Here is a 23,970-nt window from a genome sequence, read left to right on the forward strand (position 1 = left end):
TGGCTCCTCAGTCACAAAGAATGGCAGCTGAAGGACGGGATACCCCTGAAGGGCAGGTGCCTATTGATACCCACGCCTAGGCTACGGAAACAAGCATTCATCTGGTGCCATGACTCTCCATGCGCAGGTCATTTGGGCTTTGAAAAAACGGTGGCTAGCATGGGACGGCATTTCTGGTGGCCAACCATGAGAGTGGATGTCAGGAGGTGGGGACAGGAGTGTCCTACGTGTGCTACCATGAAGGCCGACCATGGCCGAACCCAAGGGCTCTTACATCCACTTCCGACCCCGGATAGACCATGGGATAGCATATCACTGGACTTCGTGGTGGGCCTACCGGTAGACCAGGGGATGACGGCAATACTGGTGGTGGTGGATTACTTGACGAAAATGGGGCACTTCATCCCCTGCAAGAGAGTCCCTACGGCCGGGGAATTGGCGTCACTACTCCTAAAGAATGTGGTACGACTGCATGGATTACCTGGGGTGATCGTGTCGGACCGGGGGTCGCAGTTTACTGCGCAATTCTGGAAGACTTGGTGCACTGCGCTGTATGTTAAGACCGCCCTGTCCACCAGCTACCACCCTCAAACGGACGGCCAAACCGAGCGCCTGAACCAAACGCTCAAACAGTATCTGCGATGTTTTGTGGACCAGGGCAGGGAAGAATGGGTCGACTTGCTATGGGTTGCCGAGATAGCCTATAACAACGCCACTCACAGCTCCACACAGTCATCTCCGTTCTATAGCAACTATGGCCAACATCCCAGGTTCTTGCCATTTCTACATCCGTTCAGAGAGGACAGGATTCCCGCCACGGCGGACAGGGTGGCACACATAAAAGACACGTTGCTGCGCTCAAGGGCTGTCCTAATAGAGGCCAAGAGAAGATACAAGGCTGTGGCAGACAGGAAGAGAAGGCCCGGGCCACTGTACCGCACTGGAGACTACGTCTGGATATCCACAAGAAACATGAGGTTTCGAAAGAACAGTGTGTTCCATCCCAAGTCCATGGGCCCCTATCGAATTACCAAGTGTATGGGTCCCGTGAACGTGAAGGTGTGCTTGCCCCAGTCATTGCGGATACACCCTGTCTTTCATGTATCATTGCTCAAACCAGCACCCTCCAAGCCGTCTGGGACACCTAGGCCGGTATGCGTGGAGTCGGAGGTGGAGTATGAAGTGTCGGGCATACGGGCGTCCAAATGGCGCAGGGGGAAGCTGTGGTACCTGGTTGCGTGGAAAGGCTATGGCCCGGAGGAGCAGTCATGGGAACCGGCTGAAGGGGTTCATGCTCCGCGCTTGGTCTCCTTGTTCCATCGGCGTTTTCCTGCCAGCGCTGGACCCGTGGGGAGCCGCTGAGAGGGAGGATGTACTGTCAAGAATTCCTGTCATGCGAGGGGAGGAAAACGGTAACCAGCGAAAACGGACTACATCTCCCAGGATGCTTAGCGGTTGAGAGGTTATGTAAACAGGAGAGCTGTTACATAACTCAAGGAAAACACGCCCTTATGTAAACAGGAGAGCTGTTACATAACTCAAGGAAAACACGCCCTTATGTAAACAGGAGAGCTGTTACATAACTCAAGGAAAACACGCCCTTATGTAAACAGGAGAGCTGTTACATAACTCAAGGAAAACACGCCCTATAAAGGGAGGAACCGGGAGGTACAACGCTGTCGGATATTGTGTTTACACCGACGTACCTGCTTAGTGAAGAGCAGTGTTCCGGAGTGGTGCTCCAGTAAGGCAAGAACGGAGGTAGGTCGAGTCGTTACTCCCTGGGCCGTGTCTTGCCCCATCGTCACCTGTGAAGGACCCGGAAGCTCTACCGGATAACCATTGAGCTTCGCTTTTTGACTCGGCTGAGTCAAAGCGCAGTGGCGCTTTTGCTGGTTGGAGTCGTAACTCCCAGCCCGACCAGAGATACAGGGACTGCCAGCTGTAACGCACACCAGGAGGTGTTTGCCACGTTACAGACTCGGAAGTCCACAGGATCGATCGAGCGGCTGCTCTCGGTTCAGTCTTCTTTGCTTGTGATTGGGGTATCGGTGACGCATCACCAGGAGGTGACTCCGCGTCCCGGTGCAGTCTGAGGAAGAGGTTGAGCGGCTGCTCCCTTCAGGTAGAGACCCCGGCTGGGTGTTTCCCTGACTCCTCGATTCTCCCCAACACTCTTCGTGCCCCTCACAGCCTACCGATTGGCATTGTCGGCCATTTCATTTCTGCCCTCTGTTGGCATACGCCGGGATCGGCGTATATGCAGAGGACGGTTAGGACCATCCGTGCTGTGGGCTGGTAACGTACTTAGCCTGGAGGATTCCAGTGACTATAACCTTTGTTTATTCCTTGTATTATTTTTGCCTTCATTAAAATAACTAAACCTTCACAAGTGGTTGCGTTCTCATTATCGTGTCTGTTAAACGATCCTGAGACGTTCAGGGCGTTACAGTGTTCCAGGAGGTAGTGGCTTGAACACACAGACCATGGGCCTTTTATACTGAGTTTTCTGCACTGGTAAGCATGTACTTACAAATAGAAGGTAAAGGCCTACACAAGAAGAACTACCGACAAACATGGGCAAATGAATATCACTTAGTCAGCGAAGTGGGAGGGGAAACAGAACTGCTTATAGTTGCAAGACACAGTTGACAGTTATGTCTTTGGTCAGGTGCATTCTAGCAGCTACAGGCCTTTTCTCAACACAAATACATTGCTTGAGCTTAGAATAGAAGGAGTTAACTAAAGCTGATGATGCAAGCAGAATAGCAAGCAACCGTGAAGACAGGAGACTCACAGGGCTAACAAAATGGATGCCACAACCAAGATGGCTTCAGCTCCTGGTAACAGCCATTATTTTTGATTTCCACACTACATTCAAGCTAGCCTGGCTGATAAGAGGTAATAACCTGAAATCGGTCCCAGGATGCGTTTTTCCTGTCCAGGGAGGATCTGGCTTGGCAGTTTGGGCTGAACTGTTCCCGTGAGGAATAGGGTCAAGACTGATTTGCATATGGCTGGGTTCAAACTGGGGTGGCATGGTGAGCAAAAGAATGATGGATTTAGCCCAGATATCATGACTCGGGGTAAATGCATGAATTATTCAGCATTCCAACCATCATTTGTTTGCTTACCCCCTTTCGCCCTAATTTGGATGAGTATACCCGGACATGGGTCCCTTGCTCTCTGTGCCACTGGATTCAAGCTAGCCTGGCTGATGAGGGATAATAAACCGAAACTGGTCCCTGAATGCTTTTTTCCTGTCCAGGGAGGTCCTGGTTTGTCAGTTCGGGCTGAACTGTTCCCATAAGGAATAGGGTCAAGACTGATTTGCATAGGGCGGGTTCTAAACTGGAGTGGCATGGTGAGCAAAAGAACGATGTATTTAACCCAGAACTCTTGACTGGGGGTGAATGCATGATTCATGCAGCATTCAATCCATCATTTTGTTGTGTATCACGTTTTGCCCTAGTGGAATGGGTATACCCAGATGTGGGTCTCTTGCTCACTGTGCCACAGGATTCAAGCTAGCCTGGCTGTTGAGGGGTAAAAGCCCGAAACCGGTCCCAGGATGCTTTTTTCTTGTCCAGGAAGAACCTGGATTGGCAGTTTGAGCTTAACTGTTCCCATGAGGAATAGGGTCAAGACTGATTTCCACATGGCTGGGTCTAAACTGGGGTGACATGGTGAGCAAAAGAACGATGGATTTGACCCAGATCTCTTGACTAGGGGTGAATGCAGGATTTATTCTGCATTCTGTCCATCATTTGTTTGTGTAGCACTTTTCGCCCCAAGTCCGATGGGTATACCCAGACTTGGGTCCCTTGCTCACAGTGCCACTTTATTTAAGCTAGTCTGGCTGATGAGGGTTAATACCCTGAAACCGGTCCCAGGATGCTTTTTTCCTGTCCAGGGAGGACCTGGCTTGGCAGTTCAGGCTGAACTATTCCTATGAGGAATAGGGTCAAGACTGGTTTGCATATGGCTGGGTCTAAACTGGGATGGCATGGTGAACAAAATAACAATGGATTTAACACAGATGTCTTGACTAGGGGTGAATGCAGGATTTATTCAGCATTCCTTTCATCATTTGTTTGCCTAGAGCATTACACACAGTATAGTCAGAGAGCATACAGTGTGTGTACCAGTGACATGCATCAAACACAGACTTTGTAAGACCTCAGTGTATACCATTCAGATACTCTAAACATGGTTAAAGTGGCAAATGATTAACTGTACCTCATAAATGCATTAAACTTGTGAACTCTAGTCTGTGTGAGGGTTCAAATTATTGTGCCCTGCAGGTCCCACTCACATTCAGTAGCCAAGTTCTATAACTGAGTGTCACGGTGTTACTATCAATTACATACATAACAACTTATCAGAAGTTAATAATTTGAGACCCATATGTTCCCAACATAGAACTAAATTGAAGGCTGTAATCGGTAGACTGATTTGTAGAAGGGTAGTAATCTGTCAAAAACTGGCAACCCCGGGCAAAATATATTTTGTGGGTCCTGTAACAAACAAATTTGACTTTTATTACCCCTTTCAAGCCCGCATGATACTAAAGAATACTAAATTATATTTTAAATTCAACAGGGTCATGCAATAGCAGTTGAAATATGTCTTGCCCGGGACCTTAAAGATCCTTAAGATGACACTGGTCTTGAAAGACCAGAGGTAACGGTGGCAGAGTGGGAGAGAGGTTTAGATCGAGAAGTAGAAAAGCTGGAGATCAAATAGAGAGAAAGTTCTGTTTCCAAGGGGGCCCCTTGGAAGGTGGAGGACCTGGACAGTTGTCCACTTTGCCTATGCCTTGAAACGTCTCTGGCTTGCTGTCCTCCTGTAAATTATTTTGAGTGGCAATTTTTAAGTCTGGTAATTGTGAACCTGGTTTTACCTATATCAGCAGAATCCGTAACAGTGGGGCCCGTATTTGGGGGGGTTTACTAGTTGAGTCCATAGAGTCCAATTGTTATTGGGGATAAGATGTTGCAATTATTGTTTCCAAAGCAATTTCTGTACGCAAACCCAAAAGATTATGGGCTTTTTAACGTGGAAAAAGTCCTCATGGTGTCATATTTTCAAGGAGCCCATGTCATCTATCCCATAACTTAGCTGGAAAGGGATCCATATAAGGACTGCGGACAATCCTGCCAGAGACAAGTTTCCCTGCAAACAAAACCTCTCTCTCTCTCGCTCTCTCTCTCTCTCTCTATCTTTTACTCTCCCTCTCCCGCTCTCACATGCGCACACACACTGCCACCCACTTATCCACCATCACCATCTTCACATGGGTTGCTTGTGTTCTCAACTGTATGTGACCTGGACAGTACCTATCAAAGCAGGGCCAAGATTGATGAGCATATTGTCTGTGTCTTTCTAGAATGGCATAGTTCCAGAAAAACAATGGACTGGAATGCATACCCAAAGCAATTGGGAATTGCTCAAATTACTTGAAGTATTCTTTCCATCACTTTGTTGTTTGTTGGAGTTGACACCCTGTGTGATAGTCGTGTGGCCCAACCATGGGTGCAGTGCTTGCTGTCACATAGGAATCGAGATCTGTCTCAGTGACACAGCTTCAATAAGCTGAAACTGATCTGAGGTTTGCTAGTGTCCCTATCTGGAGGGGACTTAGTCTTTCAAGTCTGGTTAAACTGCATCTGTTGGAGCAGGACCAAGACCAATTTGCTTATGCCTGGTCTGTGTCTACCATGGCACAGTGGGCGAGAAATGATAAAACTAGACTGGAATTTACCCTGAGTGATCGCCAGCAGCTAAGATTATTTTTAAGCATTCCTTGCATTACTTTGTTGTTTGTTTTTCCATGAGGCACAGCTATGTACCCTTTTTCTCTTCATGATGAGCATCAGATGGTATCCTAGTGATGTTGGTGTATGATGATAATAATAATATGAGAATTTGTGCTGTGATACACTCCTTTACAGGTAAAAGACTACCCTAAACCCAGGGATGTGGAATGCCTATAGCCCAACACCCGGGACATATTGTTTGGGGTCAAGGGCAACAAGTTTTAATGTCTATTTTGTCCTTGGGACAAGTAGACCCAACCCCCTACAGCACAAACGCTTTAGCTGGCAGTTTACAATACCATATTATGGATCAAGGAAGGGCAGTGTCTACAGTTAAGGTAATATGTGTGTCCATGTGTTAACACTGTTCAAACTTGTATTTATGGTTCATTAATGCAAAGCCTTTATTATTAGGGTGAGCACTAAAAGTAAATGTTGTCAGCTATGCCTGCACTACTGACGGTGGATCCAGTATAAACATGTACACACGTTTTCAAAGTTTAGTAATATGAGGCTATGTATAATGCTCCCAGAATGCTCTCTGATTATATGCAAATATTTGCAGAAGCTTGAAAGCAACAGTGATGATTCTTTGCTTTCAAAATAAAATGTTCACAAAAAAATGCAAGTAGGAAAAAATATTTTGCTTAATTACTGTAAAATTTAGGTACCATATCTTTGCAGCATCATTTAGTAACATGTTGATATATTCTTGTATTTCGCAAAAATATTCATAATGGAAAATCAGCGTAACCAGTTAAAATACGATTATGGGAAACCAAAATAAACAAGCATTGGCAAAGCCAGTAGGTCTGAAATTGGTGGTCAGGCTTTTGGTTTTGTCAGTGCGTGACTTGTTTAGGCATGGTTTTTGTAAAACCTTATCTGTGTGGGAGCTGCAGGGCCCTCGCCATTCTAACAAGCATTGGCAAAAGCAAAAAAAAAAACCACAGTTTTTGGTCTCAGAAAGCACACATTGCCACAGCAGTTCCAGGCACTGAACAAAACTACTTTGTGTGCCAATATGCTCCTTGTAATAGAACACAATACTGTCACTCACAGTAAAGCCAGCTGATAGACCGAGAGAAAGAGAGAGAGAGAGACATAATTTTACTAAACACAAAAGGTCATGGTTAACCCCAGGCCTAATTAGAGGCCCAATTATTAAAGAAAGTCTCCAAAGTGCATCCATGCGTTACGTGCATATATACAGTCTCTGTGAATTCACAAGAATTTACAGAAGTAGGCCAAGAAATAGTACTCCTAGAAAATATTTGTGAACTGCATTTTAGCATGAGCAAATGTGCTTGTGTAGATTTGCTCATGTGAAAATCTGAATGTTTCAAGTTCACTTTTCCTCCAACCACTTTCTTACCAACCCTGAAGAAGTTTTACGTCTGCCACTGCCAGGAGTAAATTTCCAACCTTTTTCAGTATGGGAAAAGATTAGAAAAGAGTTGGTGAAAACCCTTAAAACATGCAAGTTAGTAGGTTTGCACAGACTCTAAAGGGCATTCCAACCCTTGAACTATTGCTAACCACTACTTTCAGCCCCAGTATGTAGACCTGCCGAAACGTAGCAACATAAGGGAATTGCTAGTATTCAAACCCTACTAAGGTACAAGCCCTGGCATAATTAGAGAGGCTTTATCAGAACTCTTGCTTAGTGAGATTGCTGCCGTAATTTGTCGCCACATTACATGGCACAAAAGGGACAAGTGGATTTTGTTACAGGACAAGTAGATTTATGAAGCAACCTGCCCCATGGACAAGTAGATATTTTATTAAATTCCACACCCCTGCCTAAACCTAAATAAAACATACTATGTTTGTCACCTGAATATAACAAAACAAGACACACTATAATAACCATGTGTAAGGAAAAATATAATTTTAGTATATAATTATATTCAAAAGCGATAAAGAAGAGGTAATGAGTCAGAGGCTATAGGTCATATATGCCATATTCAAAGGCCACACAACTTGTAATAATGTGTACACATGCGACACAGATATGACCTATGAAATTTGTCACCAATAAAAATATGTGAGATTCTTGCACTTGGGAACAAGTGGTTCGGAAACACCACACCCTTTATATTACTGTTTGAGCCATTGTCAGCCCAAACTATATCACTGAGCCACTAGTAATAATGTCCTTGATGCTCCCCAGGTAGCAGACCTGCCACTGGCATAGACACTTCTTAGCAGTGTTTATACCCTTAGTTGGCACTGCGACTTTATTTGAGAAACATCTGACGCCATGAATGTAACAGATTTTCTACCACCACCGTGGCAGGCTTAGGAATATTACAGCACTGGTGAATGGAGAGACTGTTTGCCAAACTTTAAATTAGGTTCTTTTTGGGTGTTTCCGAGTGCAGAGATGATTCACAAGCATCACCTAATTAAATATATGGCAGTGAGACTTCTTATTGTTTTCAACTTGCAGGCATTCAGTAGTTTCTCATGGATACTTCTAACTGTGGATCCATCACCTTTTGAATATCCCTAAATGCCAGACTGGATCTGGAATTTCTCAGAGCAATTACTCCAGTGTGTGGCAAAACCAGCTCCACAACAACCTCACACTGCATCCGGATGTGATGCATGGAGTCGTATATGGGTGACAGCCCTGCATAGTGGCATCAGTTACTGTTACATAGATCTTACGTGTTAGTGTGGGTTTGTAATTAAACTTCACGAGAACGCCATCCCTTTCCGTCACAAAGTGAGAAATGTTCCACTTTCTTACAGGGATAAGTTGAAGGAGATGCTAAAGAACCTCTGCAAAGAGGGCATCATAGAACCTATTGAGTCATCCCCCTGGGTTTCTCCCATAGTGATTTCGGTAAAATCTTCAGGCGAACTCAGGTTGTGTGTGGACTTACGCAGTTTAAACCGTGCCATTTGGGTTGATGCGCACCCTCTTCCCAACTTGCATGAAATGGTCTCTACTTTAGCTGATGCACAAGTATTTTCTTGCATTGATCTAGCAAGTGCGTATCACCAAGTGGTTCTTTCTGACAATTCAAAACATTTTACAGCATTCATCACACCTGAGGGTCTTTTCAGATATTGCCGGATGCCGTTTGGTTTAGCTAGCGCTGCATCAGTTTTTCAGAGACTGATGAAAATAACACTGGAGGGGTTGTCTGGCGCCATTGCGTTCCAAGACGACATTTTGGTCTACGGGAAAGATGATGAGGAGCATGACCGCAACCTATATAATGAGAAAGGGCTCACACTTCGTTTGGATAAGTGCAAAATAAAAGCAAGAGAAGTGGAATATTTAGGACACACAATTAGTGGGAAAGGCATTAAACCTAAACAGAAACACATTGAAAGCATAGTTAATGCTCCTTTACCTTCTTCAAAAGAACAATTAGTAGCCTTCCTTGGGTTAACTGAATTCTACGCAAAGTTCATCCCAAATTACTCAGTTAAAGTTGATCCTTTTAGGTGTTTACTTAAAAAAAATGTTACATTCACATGGACTAATGATATGACAGAAGCTTTTGAAAGATTGAAGAAAATTATCGTTAATGCTCCCTGTTTAAGACCATTTGTCCCTGGGAAGAAATGTATAATCATTGTAGATGCCAGTAATTTGGGCCTGGCGAGTGCCTTACTACAAAAAGACAATTGCAGTGAATGGATTGTAGCCTACGCTTCTAGGGCCTTAAGAGACGCAGAAAAAAACTATTCTGTTATTGAAAGAGAGTTACTTGCTTGCGTATGGGGGCAGAACATTTTAGGAGTTTCCTGTGGGGCACTGAGTTTATCATCAAAACTGACCATAAACCACTAGTATTTTTAATGTCCCCTGGTGGTGGTAGATCTATGTCTGCAAGGTTGGCTAGATTATCCTCGAGATTGCAATCCTTCCATTTTTGTATTGAGTATGTTCAAGGAAGGCGAACATGCATACTGATTGCATGTCCAGGTTACCCATTGATAGTGAGGGTAACTTTCAGGATGATGATTGTGAAGTGGCTTTTACTACACAAGATGTGAATTTAATACATGGTGGTGAATCAAAATTATGTGAAGGTGTCTGGATCTCTGAAATGGAAAAGGATGTTGAATTAAATACTGTGAAAAAGTACATTATACAGGGGTTTGAGGAAATTATCAGGTGACATGATGAGTTTTGCTAAAATTCACGATGACTTAGCCATTGAAAATGGACTAGTAATGAGAATTGACAAAATAATTCCCCCGTTTGTTCTGAGAAACATCATCATGGAGATTGCGCATGAGGGGCACCTGGGAATTTCCTTCACTAGGTGACGAATGTGGGAGGCATTTTGGTGGCCTGGCATAGATTCCTCTGTTGTTTTTGTACGTGAGTGTAGTAAGTGTTTGAGTAGTGATAAATCGACTGCTCCTTTACGAGTTGAATCTCATCCGGTTGATTTCCCTGCTGGTCCATGGAGGAAATTGGGAATAGACATCATTGGGCCATTTCATGTCCTCCCCAAGGATAAGTGTTTTGGCATCGTCTTAATCGATTATTCCTCAAAATGGCCTGAGGTCAAGATGGTTAGAGAAGTTACTTCTGGCGGACGCACGGAGAGGGTAGGTGTAGATGAGGCAGCCCCCCGGTGAATTTCCCGGTAATGTGCGGGCATCTCCAGCTCTCGCCAGTGGAAGTTCCTTAAACAAAATGGCGTGTGTTTCATCAGGAGCGTTCTTTCACCATGCAGCTGTAACCACATTATAGGTATGCAGGTTTAGTAACAAATTTTTTTCACGTGCACTTCATATATTATTGCTCTGGTCCTGAAGAAGCGCCAACGACCCTTAGGGCGACACAGGCGCGAAACATGTTGACCTATGACCTTTTGACACCTGGGCATAGTGTGCCTCTGGGACAAGATTTTATGTAACAGTTTATCTGCCAAGGGTTTACATTTTATACATTCGATTTATGTTTACCCTTTATTAATTTTTCCACCACCTTCGCACGCACTCTTTTTTACCCTTATTAGACCCATACCCCACACACCCACATGCACCATCCGGCAGTCCATAAAAAGATCTCCGACAAAGAGACCCTTCGGGGGACCCGTAGGGAATTGCAGCGCCGGCCCTACGAGGAGCAACTGCCCGATGATGAAGCATGACACCTCTTGGGGTGTGTGAGGGCAACATAGGACAGATAAATAGCTGTTCCACCTCACTTTTGGGTCACATTTACCTAGGATGTCTTTTGCTTCTTTTTTCTACCTCCTCACCTCTGTTTTTATATTTCTCCTTTGCACAGGTGACTATTTGCACCCTTAAGCGTGGGTGACTTTTTGCATCCCGCCACAGGAACAGTGTCCCCTTTTTTGAATTCGTATGTAGGCATTTGGGAGTATGGACACTGGACCTTGAATAACTCCTTGGCCCCCCCCTCTTTTATTTGTGATTAGAGAAGTTACCTCACAAAGCGTGATTACGTGTTAGTGTGAGTTTCCGCGAGCGCTGGTATTTCCACGCTCGTGGGAATCACGCGGGGTGTTTGCTTTCAAGTGGGGATTCGGAGTGTATGGACTCGGGGTGGCAGTTACGGGCATTGATGTAATGGACCCCTGGATGTTGAACACGCATTAAACCATCCTACGAATCCTGACCTCTCTTGTTCGTCCTTTATTTACTTCATGAAGAAATATGATGCTTTTTCCTACAGTTACTTTCTTACTTCGCCCTCTGATGCATATCCAATGCTCTGGTACCTACCAACTTTTGTTGATATTTCACCAATGCCAAATTGCATTACAAAATAAAGACAGTATTCTAGGGAAATGTCTCCCTCAAAGACCAAAAGCGTTTTTAGCTTTTCTAAAACTTCAGTGAGTAGATGTCAAATGTAGACCCACACAATATCTGTCTTCCGTGTCTAGAGTCCAGTCAAGATAAGGAGTCTTGTGACAAATGCTCCATGCTGCACCCAAAGGCAAAGATGAAGTTGAGGGACAAGTCATACCACAAAAGCAAGAAGGCAAATCAGGACTCATTCCCATTACTGCTTAGGAGAGAAGCTGTGTCATTGGCACCCCAAAGATCTGACTCCACTGCTATCATCTGATTCTGAGTCTCTTTCAAGGCTAGTCCCAATGCACCCTAAGTTTCCCAGGCTGTCATTAGCCCAGTAGCAAATAGAGGACTTTCTGAACGCTCTGCTGCAAATTTTCAGAAAGATGCCGGTTCTCTCTGGAGCATCTTTGGGGGCCCACAGAGCCACATGAACCACCAGTCATTCTTCTGCCGGCAGGTCCACCTATGGCATCAAGTAACTCTGTTGGAACTCTTTGTGTTTTGTGCTAGTGTGGTCCCCTGCATCCATCCCTGCTCTGCAGGGCCCATCAATTCTAACCTTTCTGGCAAATCTGAACCCAATGCCTTTTTCTGATCCTGACCTGGCGTCTGCAAATGCCAGACCAGTGTCTTGTTATGTGATTACTAAGGCACAACCACCAACGTTGGATGAACCCCAGATTCTCCATTGCTCAGATTGAATTCAGATGCTGTTCAGCGACCACAAATCATTGCGCATGATGAGGATGGCAATAAGGAAGCAGACAACTTGCTTCCCCCTCTGTGATGCTGGTCTATACCTAGACCTACGGAATGCATGATGGTTCTCCTGAGATCGAATGTGACTCCCACTGGGAAACTCCACTGAGCAGTAGTAGTCTGCAGAGCTGCAGAAGTATTGGGATTACAACTGCCTGCTGTAGAGATCAAAACAAATTTACTGACTGAAGTTCTGCACCCTGGGCCTACTAAAGCACAGCTTTATCCACCTTTAACGAGGCAACTTTATAGCACCTAATGGCAACATGGACTAAGTTGTGTCCAGTTCCTCCAGTTTGCTGACTGGTAGCTAAGCATCACATGCCTGCCCCTGGCCACACAGCATTTCTGATACACCCCACTCCTGATAGCTTGTTTCTTATTAGCCTTTCTTCGTTATGCACAACTGGTGGGAGTAGAATTTAATTTTTCCTGTCCGATTGGTGTGCTGTCACTTTAGGGAAGTGGGTGCTGCAAATCATCCAAAAAGTTAATGCCCTCTCCTTCACATTCACTCGCCACATACTCCTACTGTTTTCATTGAAACTTTGGCAGACCATGTTTCAATCTTGTGCAGGAAGTCTTGTTTTTACTGTTTAAAGTGGCCATAGAGAAAGTCCTGGAGAAGGGCATACGGTGCTACTCCGGCTATTTGTGGTACCCAAGTAAGACGGTGGATTCAGGCCAATTTGACACCATCGACTCCTGGACACCTTCCTGTGGAATGACATGTTAAAGATGTTGACTTTGGCTCAGGTTACTGCCACCCTGGATCCAGTGGACTGGATGATGTCCTTGGACCTGCAAGTTATATACTTTCATAGGCCCATCGTGCAGTGCCACAGACACTTCCTTCGGTTTGTGGTGGAGTTGGAACATAACTAGTTTTCCCTTTTATCTTTTGGCCTCATCTCATCCCCTGAGGTGTTTACAAAGGTTATGACAGTAGTCTAGGCTCATCTTTTTAGGTCAAGGATGAATGTATTCCCATTTTCGGGGCCTGGCAGTTCAAGGCAGGGTTACCACAGTCTCCAGTGGACTACCTACAGACAATGCCCCTTTTTTCATCTTTGGGATTCTTCATCATTGAGATGAACTCCCACCAGCAGCGGATACAAAGGATTCTCTTTATAAAGGCCATCTGTGCACGGTGGTGTTCATGGCATTTCCACCCCTGTAGAGAATATGGGATATACAGGATATGAGCCTGATGTTTCAGGCTTACTCCTGGGTTCTGATTCTGGCAGTACGGAGGTTTCTTAACCTATTGGCATTGTGTATGCTACTGGTCCCAAGCGCTTGTTGGCACATGAGTGTCTGGTAATGCAAACTGTATGCAGTGGACGCAGCCCCATGGCTGTCTTTCAAACAGCATCTGTATTCAGAAAGAGGCAGCCAAGAAACTTTGGTGGTGGCTATTGAATGCCAACCTGCCTTGTGTCTATCTTCTGGTGCTTTGCTCGGCTCAGAAGGCTTTCCTCCTACCCATCAATGGGAAGCCAATCCAGGTGTTAATGGACAACATGACTGCCATGTGGTACTACAACAAACAAGGCATCATGGCGTTGCGAGTTCTGTGTACTGCGTCTCTGGAAATGGCTGTATCTTAAGGGATCTCCCTAAGCTCTCATCATGTGGCAGGCTCACTGAATGTCAGGGTAGATGAGCTCAGCAGATGTTAGCTGACAGATAATGAATGACATGCCTATCCGGAGGTGGTTTAAGGCATCTTTGCCCAGTATGGGCTTCCTTGGCTAGATAGTTTTGCCACAGCCGAAAACGCACAGTGTCACGATTATAGCACACTAGAAATGCCGTCAATTTGGAGACATATTCCATCTACAGTGGAGCAGTGGTATTCTGGTACTCTTTACCGCGCCTGCTTGCTTGAGCAGCCTTGACTTCTGAAAAAGGTCAGAAAGACCTGACTCAGAGCACTCCAATTGTTCCCGATTAGACTTGGAGTGTGTGATACCCTGATTTGTTGAGTGTGAGCATTTGTTCTTCGATCAGTGTACCTCTTCGAGAGGACCTCCAGTCGCAGCAACAGACTCCTAATCCTGAATCTCAACAGTCTACACCTCCAAGCGTTGAGATTGAGAGTCAGGATTAAAGCAGTTTCGATTTATCTTCTGAAGTAGTGGGTGTTATTATTGGTGCGCATCAATCTAATATATATTTTTAGATCATTGGGCAAAGTTTGTGGCCTGGCACAGAGACCATCATATTGCCCCTCTTCAGGCAAAATTATCTGGTGTTGTGTTGTTTGTTTTATCTCTAGGCCAGCGAGGCTTTGCAGTGGGCACTGTGAAAGTTATTTGTCAGTCCTTTCAGCCATTCACTGTTTGCAGGACTGACCGTTGTTATTTAAGTGTCACCAGTTGTGATACGTTTAAAAAAAACAGATTTGCATTAATTTTACACCTACACCTTTCATTAGGCCTCACTGGGACCTTAATTTGGTCCTTATGTTACTAATGTCCCTTCGAGCCCTTACACAGTTGCTCTCTAGGGTTGTTGACTATCAAAACTATATGTTTTTTGATCCGTCATGTCAGTGAGCTGCAGACATTGTCAGTACAACCTCCGTGCACCATCTTTCCCCTGGCAGATTGGTGCTGTGAACTCGTGCCTCTTTTCTGCCCCAAAAAGTATTTCCCTTCCACTTAGGGCGGTCCACTACTTTCCCCATTTTCTTCTCTCCACCACATCACTCTAAGGAGGTAGAGGCTTCACCAAGTGATCTCAGTTTTTACATCGAGCACACAAAAAAGTACAGACTGAATGGCCAGTTTCCGTGCTACCAAATGGAAAGTGTTACAGAAGCGGACCCTGTCCAAGTGGATCCTCCTGTGAATAAAAGCATGCAAAGCCCTGACCAAGAAAAAATTCCTTAGGGCATACGGGCCATCCACCAGGACCAAAGCTGCCACAACAGCGTTGGTAATTGTTATTCCAGTACTGTCAGGCTGCTATGTGGGCATGTGTATACACTTAGGCAGACACTACTATCTCAACAATCCAGTCCACAGGGAGGGCTATTTCATGCGCTTGCTCCGGCAGCATTTCACAGCAGGTTCTGTTTTTATATCTATTCAAAATAGGAGTGATGCGCAATTAGAAATATCCATCAGAAGAACAAGTTATTTACTCTATGTAGCACTCATTATGGTGGTTACACTAACTGAAGATTCACCATCCACCCTCTCACCTTCCATTTTGTGGAGTGGCCTTATTTTTATGGATGCTAGAATCCCTTGCATAAAGAGGCCTCCTGGTCAAGGTCTACTTCAAAGTTCCCTCATTTATTCATTCATTCGTCCATCCCTTCACTCATTCATCCATTCAAAGCAGCAAGGCATGCACTGTTTGTACCACACACATGCACTAAGCATGCACCGGAGTATAGGACAGTGGAAGTCAGTGTTTGGTATACAGGATGGCCCTATCACAGCCATCATGAACTCCATTGTAAAGTGGAAGGGGTTCAGCTGTCCTAAAACCAACCAAAACATGCTGCCATCAAATTAGACACATAGTGCCATTCCTTTCCTTATCTCACAAAACCATATCTGCAAATGCCTGTCTGGGTCTTCTCCAGTCCGATATCCACCTGCTGCTCCAGAAATTTCAAATGCCCTTGTTAGAGATATCTTGAATCTGAAACAATTTGACTCAGTCACCACATATCGACGCCAGCTATATTGGCTACCAGTCCGAAAATGTATCCTTTTCAAAGTTTCCTGTATGATGTTCAAAATGTATCAAGGGACAGCCTCCTTCTTCTTACGTAAAACGTTTCTGAAATATGTGCCCAGGCGACCACTTTGATTAAGCAAAAACCCAAAGTAGTTGTTCCTTGAACTAAGTTTGTCAAACGGGGTGGCAGAGCCTTTGGAATATTGGGACCTTTACTGTGAAACTCTATTCCTACTGAAATTTGTTCCATTCCCCAACTTTTTAACTGCAGGAAAGCACCAAAAATCTGACTTTCTGAAATTAACTTCTTATCGCTAGATCTTTTAATCATTAGCAGGTGCGCCAAGAGATTTATTTGGAGTGCTATCAACGCTACATAAAACAGCAATAAATAAAATAAAAATACCTCAGTTGCACACACAATGTACAGTTGCAAGCTGCATGCTAGGAATACCAGTCACATACACTAAACAAAGTTCAGAGCTAAAAACTATGTGAGGTGTTTAGAACATGTGAGTCATACATACATACATACTACATGGTTGAATCCCTTGCACTATGTGTCCAGTATACACCGGCTTGCACTGTGTACCACACATGGTAGGGCTTTTTTTTCAAATATCTGAGTGGGACACAGTGCACAGATACACACAGTGCACTGTATATTTACCCACATACGCTAATACAGTCTGATGCTGAATGCTCTGGTCTACATTTTCAGCATCTGATTAATGCACACAATATACAATTTGTGGCAGCTTCACATGGTTAGTTGTTCTTTGAGAGCTTGATTCAGTGTATGAGTGATACACATATTGTACAACCACTGACCATGCCCAATGACCATAACAACTTCTTATGCTAAAGATTTATTCTGTGTTTGACCTGTCTGAGTGGTAGACATCGTGCACACTGACATTCAATTCCAAAGACAAGCAATCAAGTAGTGCAAGTACTTTATGATGCACCAAAGTGGAACATTGTAGCACACATATGTGCTTGACAAGGCCCTATTTAGTGTCTCTGAGTCACACATACAGGTTACATAGCCAAAGGCTGTCCATTGTGTATATTATTCAAATGCAGTTAATACAGTCCACAGCACAATACTGTTACCACCTTTGCCACAGCGAAGTGGTATACATATGGCGCTGCTGCACAGTGTGCACTGTATACCTTAAACATGCTAAACATGGATTGCAGTCAAGGCTCTTGTTTAGAGCTTCATAGTGGTACACAAGAGCGTACATATATAGTCAAGACCACATAGGTACCACTGATATGCACTACGCAAGGTCGCAAGTCATAGTTTATGTTCCTTGATATTACTTTCTGAATGGGTATGATGGGCCAAAAGCAGTGCCCTCTATGTAACATTCAGATGGTCTACTGCCATGCTGAATGGGGCAATGTGTGTGCTACTCAAATCCAGTTGACTGCAGCAGATTAATAATGTGCATCTGAGATGTGTGTCAATAAAATACACCTTGTGTAGCCCACTGCAGACATCCATGATCCATGTTTGGTGGAGTTTAGTGGGAGACAGTTCACAGCTTGGGATTGTGCACTGTGTATAGCATTGACATGCATGAAACACTATCTGTTAAGGGACACTTTTTAGATATCTGAATGGTGCATGCATTGTACAGATGCAGAGTAAGCATTATATAACGTTCAACTCCTAAACCGAGCCACCACCAAAGGCATCATTAATTACATCACTTTTAAAATCACAAATTGTTCACTATGGTAGCTGTTGCCACCATTAGTGCATATGTCATGGTTTTCTCTTCAACAAGAATACAAGAGTTAAAATGTGTAGATTTGGATAACTCAGTTTTCTGTCCAAGATGTGACACAAGAGGCTCACAGCCTCTTTATCAGAAGGGCATTGTGACTTCTGCCATTGTTAGGTCTCATCTGCTGTCAGACATATTGTTAGCTTCATTGTCACGCTTAGATACTCGCTTCTCATTTGTTAGGTTGTGTGGACTTTCCTTCCTCTTGTGTTTTGCCTTCCCTTGGACCATGGACGCATTACAGTGTCCTTCTACTGCTCGCTTTTTCAGATGATGCTTTTTAGGTCGAGGGACCGTCCGGTCTGCCGAAGGCAGAACCGGAAGTCCGGAGATCTTATGTTTCTTAGAGTGGCTATTTAGCCCGCCTCTCTTTTTGCCTCTCCTCCATTGGCTGGCTTCCTAAACGGAGGCCAGCCATTGGAGGAGAGAGCCGTCCCTCCAAATAGGCTCCGTCTTTTTCAGATTTGGGGGCGTGTTCCGTGCTGTTCTTTCCACTTTTTAGCCACGCCCTTTTTAGAACAGCAGGAACACGCCCCCGAATCCGAAAACGCCGCTGCCTTTCTCCGAGGCATTTCTGCTTTCACCTCGGAGAAAGGCAGTGGTGTGCTTGTTTCCTCCTGTTGGAGGAGAGGCAGCGAAGGGCGCCCGAGAAGTGACAAAAGGCCTGCTTTGAGTTGAACTAACCCCGCTTGTGTAGCGCTGCCCCCTCTCTGCTGTCCCTCTCACTGTGTTTAATTAAGAACACATTGATTCACATTGCAGCTGGCTGCCGCTCTCTATGGCCTTTTGGCGTCATGCCCCCCTCTCGCAGCCCCCTCGGTACCGCGACCTTTGCGAGGGTGAGACGTGGGGCCTTTCATTGTCCGGGGCTCGAAGTGGCTCATGTGGAGTTGATTATTTCCTTGCTCGTCTGGCCTTTTCGGTGTCATAACTCGAGCTCACTTCCATTTTATTCCCCTGCTTCTGGCTGCCACGGTGAAAGGAAATGCTTTTGCTGGCGACAGCGTCGGTTTGCACGCTTGACTGGCTCGATTGAGAATCTGGAGAGAATGTGTAGATTGAAGCTTTGTAGGTAGCAAGTTTCCTTCATTACTTGTTCGTAATGTATCAAAAATTGTTTTTTCTCTTGGTTTGCTTTTTAGATTTTTTTTTTTAGGGCGAAGTTTATCTGAACGCCTTGTCAGGGCTGGAGTTTTAACCATGTTTCTCTGTTGCATGGATTAGAATGCTGAAACCACGCTTAAAATGTCTCTGTAAAGAGCAACAATTTGAAAGTAAAAAACTGAAGAGGGCATTTTTTGAAAGCCCGTTTCGGAAATGTTTGAACAGTAGCAAAAAACATCTGCAGCCTGGGTGTAATTCGTTTGCTGTGTGAGGAGTGCACAGAGTTTTATTACACCCGTAACGTTTTGAGTAGTTATTTGGCTACGCATAGTTCGTGGACTTTTCAGCTTTAACTGCATTTGTACCCTAGCATAATTTTCCCATCACACTGCCAGTATTTCTCACAGGTGTTAGTTGGTGCTGAAAATTGTGCTCTTTTTCTTACATCTTTAAAACTGTTTAGAATGCCACTGACCTGTGTTTTTTTTGCCCTCACAACCAACAACTCAGAAAATGTGTGAAAGTCCCAACTTCCACCTGAAGATCTCACGTGGTGATTTTGTCTGCCTAAATCTATTAATTGCAGTGCTTGCATAAATTGTGGCAATTTTGGGAGAGAGAAAGTTTGCTCACCCATAGTTGTGTCCTGGTGGCTTGGTGTCCTCGGTTGACGCTCGCAATGTGTGATCGTCTGCTGCCTTCGCTTCCTTTTTTGCCAATTTTAGAGCGTTTAGAAACGGGCTGCCTTCATTGACCCCAGAGACCTGAAACCCTAATTTCTTAGGAATTGACAATGTTCAGAGAAGAAGCAGAAACGACGCCCAAGATCATGTGTGCAAAGGAACATTTTCAGGGATTATCCCAACTTTAATCATGTATGCGATGCGTTAACACACAACAAAGGGTCATTTTCTCAAAGCGATTTTTTGGGGGGTTATATTGATTTTTCAATAATTTTGGTTATTTAGTTACCATGTTTGTAATATTCGAATGGACACAATACCATCTACACATGCCTGCACGAGTAGAATCCATTTTTTATTTAATTTGATGAACTTTCAAATCCTATGGGGTTCTTAATTCGTGACCGCGTAGGAAGTATCATACAACGGTATTATCTTTATTTTAAATGTTTTTCCTTTTTTCCACCACATCCTACCTATCAAAATACAACTTCAACATTTCGCATACGAATAGTAAAATGTTTATATTCTATTTGTACCTTTTAATGTTGGCGCTTTTATTTTTTGGGAACAGAAGAAAACACAACAAAGTTAAAAAAAAAAATGTTTAAAAACCGTTTACTATGTATGTGCGTGTGGCTGTGTGTGTATGTGGCTCTGTGTATGTATGTGTGTGTGTGGCTTTGTGTGTGTGGCTCTGTGTAAGTGTGGGTGGCTCTGTGTGTGGGTGGGAGGCTCTATATGTGTGTGCCTGTGTGGGTGGCTTTTTTTGTAGGTGGCTCTATGCGTGGGTGGCTGTCTGTGTGTGGGTAACTGTGTGTGTAAGTGGCTCTGTGTGGGTGGCTCTATTTGTGTGTGGGTGGCTCTGTGTGTGTGGTTGGCTATGTGTGTGTGGGTGGCTCTGTGTGTGTGGGTGGCTCTGTGTGTGTGGCTCTGTGTGTGTGGGTGGCTCTGTGTGTGTGGGTGGCTCTGTGTGTGTGGGTGGCTCTTTGTCTGTGGGTGGCTCTTTGTGTGTGGGTGGCTCTTTGTGTGTGGGTGCAAATGCAATAGGTCTCGCATTTGAGAGTGATTAAGCTATTGACATTGTAAATAACTGTTTTAAAAACAAAAATAATGTCATGAGCAATGCCAATAGCTCTAACTTTAACAATGCCGAGACCATTGCATTGTAAATGCTTGTTTCTTTGTTTAAGCACTCTGCGAAAGGGCATGTGTTTTTCCAACTGATTTCCGTGTGTGCCTCTCCCCCCCGTGCTGTCCTCGTTCCCTCCCATATGCTTATCCCCACTCCCTCTGTGTTGCCTTCCCACCCGTGTGCTTTCTCTCTGTCTGCTCCACGTTGCTTTTTCATTTGATCCACTCACCTGAGTCCTCGTGTCGCTTTCCTCACCTGTATCTCCATTTTACTTCCACCCCAACCTGCCCTGTGTTGCTTTTGCACCTCGTCCCCCATGCTGCGCTCGCACCAAGCTCAATTCTTGTGTTACTTCCCCCCCCCACGTTGCTGCTTCCCCCAATGTTGCTCCCCCCACCTGCTTTAAAAAAAAGCTTTCATGCTTTTTTGTATTTTAGTTATCCACGCATCTCAGATCAGTTACTAAAAAGGAAAAATAAAAACGGCTGCATCATGTTGTGGGTGTGTGCATTCATGGTGCGCTTACCTACAAAACGACGCTGCCAGCCTCATCAAAAGCTATTTTTTTGTTTAAATCTCCATGTGGATCAGATTAAATTTGTGCCACTTTTCTAAACAATGATAGTTGTGTCTTTCCCAGCATGGGCCTGACTTGATGGTTGAAAAGAATCAGTAAAGAGTAGTTCGACTATTTTAGAGATAGGATTCCTGCAGTCCCTCATTCAAAACTTATTATGAGTCCGTATAATCGGTTTCTTACTCCCGTGGTTATTCAGAGGCAAAATAAACTAAGGCATAATCAGAGCAAGTAGAAAATGTATAAGAAATATCCTTTGGTGTCAAATTCTCATACTTTAGGAGACAATTCAAACTGCGGCCCTTAACATGAGTTGCAGTTGTAACCCATTGTATTTAGCCAACAGTTGCTAAATGTTCAAGAAGGATGATGCTGTCTACCCAGCTATTACAATCCTCTATGATCATCAAAGGCTGGCTAAATTCAGAAAATAGAATTAGCAAAGGCAGTAAAGTCATACGCAAAAGAGGGCGGGTTATGATGTGGCCTGTGCACACATGCAATAGTCTTAATAGATTTAAGGCTTAATATCACCTTATAGGAAACAGCCCTAGGGTTAGTTAATAGTGTGTCTTGTGTGCAGCAAATCCTAACTGACGAATTTCATTGGTTTTAAGCATTTGTTGCACAACTACAGGTCAGTATTTAACTGTGTTTTTTTTGCAGTGAGTGTGTGTGTAGGTGTGTTTGTATGTGTATAATAGGGTCATATCAATGTAATATTTGTGTATATGAATATATATTCAGGCAAATGACTCCCAACAGTAGAGCACACATTATTACATGTATAATCAGTAGAGCAAAGGTAAATGTGTTGTCTATCAATGTAAGTTTTGTGGAATTTAAAAAATCTTGTTTTTCTGCAATAACACACCTTTCTTTCTCTACCTAAGGGACGGTTGTTCCAACATGCAACTTGCGCAAGGAGGACTCGCTGGATGAGCTGAAGAAGTGCTTCTGCATGAATGGCATTCTAGAGAAGTGAGTTAAAGTTAATGTTCTTTATTTAGAAGACTTCATTTACAGCAAATCATTAAATCAGTCGAATTGTACTTTTGTCGACACAGCCCCAACTTTTTCAGTTATAAAGAAATGTAGCGAATTTTATTTTGGAGGTGTTCAATAAATGCTGTCATCCATTTTGTATACCCGCTCAACAGTATTTTCATAGTTCACAGATCCAAATTCAGACTTATCAATCGACACCTAATACATTACGGGGGTAATTACAACGTCTTGTGCATCTTATCAGTTAACATCCATTTCTTGCAATCAATCTCCTTCCATATACCCACATCAATGTCTCTCATGTTGATTCCTTTCGTAGTAAGCCAATACGTTCTCTTTGGGTCCCAGATGTCACACAGCCAAGTGTACAGTATTCGACTGTAACTCAGTCATCTTATTACAGTACACCATGTCTTAGGTTCAGTTCTTGTGTTTGGGAGGATCACCACTGATCCATGCCAAATGAAGATGATGGGCATCAATCTATTTGCTAATAGTGTATTAGCTGTCTGTATTCAACAATGATAGGGATCTGCATGAGGAGCATCGTTCTGCTGGTTTACCTGCCTTTCGCACCGTTGGTGGATGTTTACTGGTGCACAGTGCCTCCTCATAAATATTAAGGAGGTAACATGCGAGTATGTTTGTCATCATAGTCTTTATAGAAATCTGTGGCACTACCACTAGCCAGCGAGGTGCATTTAATATAACTCTCATCTTGTCTTATGTCCAAGCCAGGGAGATATTGTCCAAATAAGCTGAGATTTGTTTCCATATGGAATTTCCTTTTGTCCTGTACAGGTTATAGTAATACGTGAGGAATTTGTGAAAAAAGTCCTGAGTGTAATTTGCCCCTCTTCCATATATAGGTGTGATATTCTATTCTCTACACAGTTTCCTTCAGTGTTTAGGATAGGGTTTTCCCTGATCTGTCGCCCTCTCTGAACTTTCTTGCTCTGGCCTGCTTCCTAATAATTACATCTCCTGATCCACTGCTTCTCTGAATTCATGCAGAGTATCCCTAATTTCCACAGATATCGGGCTTGCATTACTCTTGGCGTGTTCTGTCTTCCGTTGAGTGATGTTTGTAGGATAAGTGGGATAGTGGACCTCTAAGAGCCTGTAGATTGCTTATTTGGCTGTACATGTGCTTCTGATACCTTGAATGTTTCCTTGATTGTGGCTGCTTGGGATACCAATCTTACACAAGTCTTGAAGAATTTGGTGATGACCCTATGGTATTCTATTTTCAAGGGGCCACGCTGCAATGATTCTGGGTGAAATTGCTTTGTTTGCTTGCACGTGGGGTGGGGGGCAGGGGGGAGCTTCTCCGTGGCAGCAACAGATTCAGGGATTGATCTGGGGAGTAGCTCTGTACTCTCCAGTCAATAGTAAATACATGAGCTGGAATGGGATGTGGTTAGCTGTAGCATTTAAGGTAAACTGCCTATTTTAGAGATGTTGTGCTTGCACATAATGGGGGCTGGGTGTCCGCCTAGCTCTGTCTAAGTGCATATCCAAAATCATATTGAAGCCCTTGCCCCAAATTGTGTGTGACATGTGTAAGGTGTTATTGAAGTTC

At 44.1% G+C, this 23,970-nt stretch overlaps 1 protein-coding gene across 1 annotated transcript in view; it reads left to right on the forward strand.

Annotated features, from left to right (window-relative positions):
* The window catches only part of SHOC1 (shortage in chiasmata 1), a 1,571,389-nt gene that overhangs the window by 26,763 nt on the left and 1,520,656 nt on the right, over window positions 1-23,970 (forward strand). Inside the window, exon 4 of the mRNA XM_085643056.1 lies at window positions 22,274-22,361. Within this exon, the coding sequence (XP_085499182.1) occupies window positions 22,274-22,361 (88 nt within the window). The remainder of the gene's footprint in view (window positions 1-22,273; window positions 22,362-23,970) is intronic.

This window comes from Triturus cristatus, chromosome 2_2 (assembly GCF_964204655.1).
Source record: "Triturus cristatus chromosome 2_2, aTriCri1.1, whole genome shotgun sequence".
Taxonomy (NCBI): domain Eukaryota; kingdom Metazoa; phylum Chordata; class Amphibia; order Caudata; family Salamandridae; genus Triturus; species Triturus cristatus.